The 7,134-nt window shown below is 42.5% G+C and overlaps 1 protein-coding gene across 2 annotated transcripts; it reads left to right on the top strand.

Annotated features, from left to right (window-relative positions):
* The first annotated feature begins 1,109 nt into the window (after nucleotides 1-1,109).
* On the top strand, nucleotides 1,110-5,124 carry SLN (sarcolipin). Of its 2 annotated transcripts, none has more exons than XM_044441449.1 (2): nucleotides 1,110-1,201; nucleotides 4,755-5,124. In XM_044441449.1, the coding sequence occupies exon 2, from the start codon at nucleotides 4,856-4,858 to the stop codon at nucleotides 4,949-4,951; it is 96 nt and encodes a 31-aa protein (XP_044297384.1). In that variant the 5' UTR covers nucleotides 1,110-1,201; nucleotides 4,755-4,855; the 3' UTR covers nucleotides 4,952-5,124. The 2 variants fall into 2 exon arrangements, with proteins under 2 accessions (XP_044297384.1, XP_044297385.1); XM_044441450.1 differs by lacking the exon at nucleotides 1,110-1,201 and adding an exon at nucleotides 4,582-4,648.
* Nucleotides 5,125-7,134: the final 2,010 nt, after the last annotated feature.

Genomic DNA, 7,134 nt, shown 5'->3' on the forward strand with positions numbered 1-7,134 from the left:
ACTTGAATGGTACGCTGAAGGCAGAAGCCGATACATGTTTAGACAGCAACAAGCCTTAAGCTCCCAGCATTTTGGCTGGGAAATGTAGAATTTTTTCTTACATATGTTGATTAATTAAGCATTTTCAGAAATGGGTTACGGGTGAGAGCTTGGGAGCAACTGCTGGTGTGGAGCTTTTTTTTGCCATCCACCTATCTCCAACTTACAGTGATCTATGAATGAATACCTTCCAAAGTACCTTGTCTTTGGCAGCCCTGCTCTGTTCTTGTAAACCCAAGGCTGGGGCTTCCTTTATGGAATGGATCCATCTCCTATTTGGTTTTCTTCTCCTGCCCCAGAATTTCCCTAGCATGACTGTCTTCTCATTGAGTGTTGCCTTCCCATGAGGTGCCTGAGGTGAAGCTTCAGTTTCATCCCTTTTGCTTCCAGGGCACGTTCTGGCTTGATTTGATCTATGACCTACTTGTTTGCCTTTTCTGTGGGAGAAATAGTGGGAGAAATACCTAATGAATACACATATATTTGGAATATGTGAAGCTCAAATGCCTTTGTCTGCATGCTATAACAATAGTGTTACATGACTTCATGTCTCAGCACAAAGAATATTTGCTCCTGCTGTTCTATCTTGGATTAAATATATAAGAACACAAGAAACCAAAGAAGCTACTATAATAGGGATGTAAGACGGCAACAGGTGGCTGCACTCAGAAAGTCAACTGTGGAGAATCTGGAATCCATTCAATTATTGAAAGGCTCAGTAAAACCTTGCCTTGATCCTGAAGAACACAGAACACATCAGGCTGATCCATATCCCAATCCTTCCTGAATGGTCCTCCTGTGTACACTTCAAAGCAGAATCAATTGGATAAAAATAAATCTAGGAATAAAAATTCAAGGCCACTCTCGCAACCATTCGCAGGAAAAAGTCTCAAGTTAATGTGTAAATCAATACATACCCCTTCCCCCTCCCCCATGCAGAAATAGCCTGCACTGAATCCCACACATCAACCAAACCCCTCTTAGGTATGCAGCTGGGGACGTCATTACTTTTGCTGCCAAAGCCCTGGATGTTCCTTTCCCTCAGACTACTTTAGTCCCAGCAGAGGACCTGGGAATCCAGACTGCATGGGGAGATGAGGAGAAGCTGAGGAAGCCCTGGGTACCACAGACTGAAGCTCAGTACCCCATCCATCCTTTTCAGGTAGAGCAAGAAAGCTATTTGATATGCCTAGAACCTCTCTTGAACATCTAACAAATGAGAAAAATCTAACATTTAAGTTTATACAATATGCTGGCTTTCTTATTTTATGCTTGAGCAGCAAATGTCTAGTCAAAATTCTTCTGGCTCTAACAATATATAATATCGAAAGTCTTCCAGTTCTGCATATGATTTCATTACTAATCATTCACTTCAAATTTTCAAGATGCATTCAGGAGCACAAATAGACACACGTTGATTTCACTAAAGCTAAACTTGTTATTTGACTGTGAGACAATGAAGAGCTTTACATATCTATTCTCTCTGTAATATTCTCAGGGTTACTGAAAAATAAACTGAAAAACATTTAGCAGATCAGTAACAGAAAAGCAAACTATTCAGTGTCATTTACTGAATGCAACAGCGCTGGGAGATTTGAATTTTGGGTTCTTAGAACAAAAGGCAGTATCCTATTTGCAGAACCAAACTGATGCTTTGTTGTGGAGAGATAACTTGACAGAGCAGAAACTTGTAAGGAATCCCAAACTCCTGCTTATCTATGAACCTGAGGCAAGTGCAGCTCTCAGCACAAATGATCTTACAAAGATGGTTTTAAGTATTACTAAGAAAAGGTGTGCAAAAAGTTTTCAGCACTCAAATTCCGTTATTTAATTACTATTGTTAAAGTATTTTAGGAATACTAATGGATTATATTACTACATTAGACCAGTGCTAGAAGCATAAAGATGTTATAATAGGTTTATGACACTCATTATGTTATCTTAGAAAAATAAGTCCGACAACTCAGCAGAACTTTGGCTGCAAGTTCATGTACAATACAGTTAAGAGATAGCCCATGGAAGTCAATAGGAGTGACCTCTGAGTGCATATACATAATTCCACTAAATGTACAAAGGATTGGTCCTTAGTTTTTTTATCCTTGGCTTGCCTGCAGAATTTGAAACATTAAGTAAAGATATGAAAACCTTGACTGGCCATGGTCGCCTAACTGGAAATAACTGATGCTCAGAACATTTAGGGAAAAAGGCAGTGCAACCTCACCACATCTTGAAACAGCAGGAAAAGATGAGCATGATAACTTCTTAGCAGGAGAATAAGCATGGACCAAAGCATTCTTAGAATAATAGAAAATCTCTTAGACAATCATGGTAAAGATAGCTGTAAATTCTATGAGCACAGGTACAATTGCAGGGGGAAAAGAAATTTGGTAGATGTGTGTGTGAGTGAGAGAGAGAGGCAGGGGAAGGAGAGGGGAGGGAAAGACTGAAATAAAGACTTTCTTTATCATAAGGGACATTGCAATTCTCCCTAAATAGTGGCTGTTAATATGATTCTTTTCAAGTTAAACTTTTAACTTTCCTTTCTATGAGAGAGGGAAAGGGAGAGGGAGAGGGAGAGGGAGGGAGAGGAAATGCGATTACTGAAATAATTGGCATCTTATTTCCTATTCTATACAAAATAGGGCATAAAGTGTAATGAAGGCCCCTTTAGTTTGATTGCATCTCTTTGTAGACACTTGTTTATTAAATATTCATGATTTCATACTTCTAAAAAGTTTGGATCAAACTCAGTACAACTGCTGAGTTAATTAGAGCCTCAACCCCAACCCTTAATAAAAGGTAATCTTCTGTGCCATCTTTTTCCTCTAGAACGGAGGCTTTCTATTAGGACTGAAGCTGAATGTGAAAGAAATCCATGCATTGATAGGTCTGTGTATGCACATGCTGCCAGTGAGGAACCCACACTTCTCTGATGGGTGCAGTGTGTGTTGTGTCTGTGTGTGCGAGGGGGGCCAGATCTGAATAGGAACCTTTGTGCCACTCCCAGATTTTACTGCTCCTGAGTAACATAGAAACATAGAAACAGAGCGAGTCAGAAGGGGTATCCTGGGCCATCTAGTCTGACCCCCGGCTCCAGCCGGCTCCGCTCACGACATGCCCACCATGTGGATGTCGCTCACGACGGATAAGAATAAGCACTAGCCAAATGGCAAACTGCTGCCACTCAAGCACCCGCTGTGCCTCCAGAGTGCCAAGCCATGGCAGGGGTTATTGTGCTGGTCTCAGCCCTGGCACAAAATCTCTTACCACCTGAAGCAGGGAGAATATGTGGGGCTGTCATATGCACCCCTCCCCTCCCCGAGCTCCTGTCCCCACTGCTGCCCCATTGACTCCACGGTAATCTGTGCAACCAGAGGAAGTGGTTCTGGAGTCCTCATGAGGCTAAGAGGAGCTCGCAGGAGAATCTTGCAGCCACTTTTGGCTGCTGCCTCAAGGGACAGAGCGAGTGGGCAAGTGGCCCACAGAGCCCCACCAGCAGATGCCTCAGTGGGAGTAGGACCAGTGGGACTCTCCTGACCATTCTGTGGAGGCACCAGGACTGCCTGCTGGGCCTCGTGCTGGGCAGGGGAGCTGCACAAGTCGCCCTTCGTCCCATTCCATTGCCCAGCACAGGGGCCTCATCCTGCTCCACGGTGGGCTGACCTTGGCTGGCTGCTGTTTATCAAGAGGCCATTCTTTACTGACTCAGCAAACTGATGATGCCCCATTGGCAGCCCCATTCCCTGCTGCTGATCTGGAGCCTATTTCCTTGGCGGTATGGCCAGTGCTTCCAAGCTGTTGGATCCTACTTGGGTGTGGCAACCTTTGACATAGTCCTTCTATGTGCAATGGGCTGATGATACAGTTGCTTCTCACGCCAGAACTTCTGGCCCTCTGGGAGACGTGATCCTGAGAAGGGGGAGCCATTGTGCCATGTATATGGGTCCCTTGGGTACGTGCTTGGAATGTTATAATACAGTACGTGATCTCACCATGTTGAAAGCCCCTACTATCTATGGCAGCCACCCTCAACCAAGCTCCCACAAGATGTCCCCAACAGCAGCTCCTGCCATCTTCTAACCAGCATGGCCTAAAAGCTGAAGTTGCTATGCAGGCATGGAGTTCTTCCAGGGCAAATGGAATCTCCCCCCCCCCCCCAGAAAAGGAGGGATTCTTGCCAGGTTAATGAGGATGGGTATTTCACCAAACTGGAACAGAACTTTGTCTTAAAGCTGAACAACTTCCTTATAGTTCCTATAAACTGCACCAACCTCAAATTTCTGAAACAGTTGAAAAAGAACCTGAAAATATAGTTAAGGGAAAACATCTTTGCTTTGCTTTTCGAAGTAAGACACATACAGATATAAGAACGTACATTTTTCCCAATGCCATATAGCTTTCAAAAATCATAACATCAGAATTGAATTTATTTGCTTATTTTTAGAAAAACTATTGCAAATACAAACGGCACTCCCAGGATTGTTTCTCATAAGGGATGGGTGGAGGCATTGACACCAAAAACAGACTTGTTGCAGAGAAGAAATCAAAGAAGGCACTAAGCTGATAGAGATACCCTCTGCCATTAACCAAACCTCCTGCTTGCCCAAAGGTTAGCAATAGAAATAACATTTACTTATAGCAGCGGTATAAATAGCACAGGAGTAGGCTTCCAGTCTTTACACATCCAGTCTTGTTGGGTTTTTCTTGTTCTCTAGGAGCAGGCAAGGTTGAGCACAAGGACAACTTAACACAAGAGCTCCGTGCCGACTTTCACCCCAGAAGTACAGCCTCTGCTCTTCCCCTACAGCTCCTGGCCATGGAAAGATCCACGCAAGAGATCTTCCTCAACTTCATGATTGTACTGATCACGGTTTTGCTCATGTGGCTTTTGGTGAAGTCCTACCAAGACTGAAAGACTCTCTCGTGCTCCTCGGAGCTACTGAAGGATCTGTATTTACAGAAGGATGTGAATTCTACTGTGCAAGACCACTTCTCTGTGTGCTTTATGTCTAGTGTAGAGAAATTGTAATGGTTTTTTTTTACTCTAAGCTATCTCTGGGCTACATTAATCTAAATATTTAAATGGATCTAGGCTGATGTATATTATTTCATTGATCTACAAAGCATAGGTTGTCCTTCTTTTCCCCTATCCTCCATATACTTGATGTGACACTATGGTTGTGAATATAAACATCAAAATTCATACATTCGCCATGCCTGTCTCTTTCCTACCCAATCTTGTACAGCGCTTGTCATGTCAGGTTTTCATAGTTGGGACAACTTAGCTGAAATATGGAAATTCTTTCTTTATCCAGCGTTGTCTTTTGAATAAAGAATTACTGTTTCAGTCTCTTCTTGACACTATTGCTTGCAGCTGCAGAGAAGCCTTGCACAGAAATGGGGAACATGCAGCCCTGCAGAATCTGTTGGATTGCAACTTCCATCATCCCTCACTATGTGCCTACTAACTATGGCTAATGGGAGTTGCAATCTATCTATAACTGGAGTGCCACATATATCCCACCCTTGACTTCCATGGGGAAACCCCAACCCTAACCCTAACCTAATTTGATAAATATGCTTATCAATATAAGTTAGAGGATTAGCTGGGAGACAAACATAGCAATATAATATAAGTTTTGCAGGTATGTGCTGAAGTTTAAATTACAATTATTTGTAGCATAGGGTTAATGATTCTCATTTTACCTATCCCTAGCAAAAGAAATTACTCTCCAAATAACAACAAGAAAGGAAAGCTGTTTGCATAATGATTGTACGTGCAAACTTATATGCATGCATACAATTAAGGACATAATTACTATAATTTAAATAGAAGTAAAATGTATCTCATCTTACCTGAGAACATTGAACAGGTACATCAAGCAGATGCAGTCCAGGGGCGAAGTGGATGGGCAGGTGCTAAGTGTTCAGTCCACTTAGTACCTGGATGGCACCTGTTTCTGCCTTCCTGCCTTTTGCCTCTTTGACTTTAAACCAGATTTGGACTGGATTTTCCATCAAACTGAAGACATTTTCAGATAGAGGCCTGTTCTCTGGAAGTTCTCCCAAATAAAAGGCAGCTCTGTAAAGTTGGACACCTAGTTAGAATTACAAACATTACATATGAATCTGGCTAAACAAGCATGCTCCACCATTCATTAATGACCAATTAATTAATTAACCCCCAGTTATTAATGCTGGGCTAATGCAGGGTTTGAAGGAGCCTCTGGATTATATCAGCTTTCCTTTCCCCCCACATACTTCACATACTTATTCCAAGGACAAAAGGTAGTCTGTTAAAGTCCCATTAGGTGGATTAATAAAGTGAAAGGACTTCTGAGCATGTGCCGAGTGCCATTCCCTCATTATTTCAGTCAGGTTCACACAATCAAACAGCAACGCTGAGTAAGTCAACTCTGATCCTCTGTGCAAAGAACTATTTCTATGGAGCATCTCAGCGCACCTTTGTGTTGATTTTCCTCACAGCTGAGCAATCATGGCAAAAAATGATTTGTGACGGCATAGAGAAATCAACAAGAATGTTATAATGAACTGTTTCAAAGGGCCAGCCTGGATGCAGCAGCTTCTATCGGCTTACAGCATAAGAGCTACTAGGCTGTAGTTTGCGCACTGGACCGAGACCTTGAAAATATCTTCTCATGTCTATCCCATCATTAAGTTAGCTTCTTCTCCTGTCTTTTTTGAATGAAAATCAATGCTCCCCAAAAAATATATCACAGACTTAAAAATACAGAAGACACCCACAAGAAGAAGATTTAAATGCTTCGTCCAAATAAAAGACACCTGGCAAATTAAGGCCAAGCTTGTGTGAAATGTGGCAGCCAGGCTAGTAAATGGGATCAGGAGATCCAAATATATAATACCTGCTTGCATTGGATGCACTTCTGAGCCCACATGATGTTATTGGTTTTAACCCATAAAACCCTTCATGGCTTGGAACTATAATACTTGAAAGAATGGCTCTTCCAGCCACAATTTGCTTGGACGCACTAAATCACAGTCCTCTCACTGCCAACTGTGAGCGAGGCTCAGTTGGTGGCAAAAAAGAGGAGGGTCTTCTCAGTGGCGGCCCCC

Source organism: Varanus komodoensis, unplaced genomic scaffold (assembly GCF_004798865.1).
Source record: "Varanus komodoensis strain SLA01 unplaced genomic scaffold, ASM479886v1 scaffold4, whole genome shotgun sequence".
In the NCBI taxonomy this organism is placed as follows: domain Eukaryota; kingdom Metazoa; phylum Chordata; class Lepidosauria; order Squamata; family Varanidae; genus Varanus; species Varanus komodoensis.

Bases quoted from the DNA above. Each gene is read 5' to 3' on its own strand.
- SLN (XM_044441449.1), top strand. From the start codon at position 4,856: ATGGAAAGATCCACGCAAGAGATCTTCCTCAACTTCATGATTGTACTG.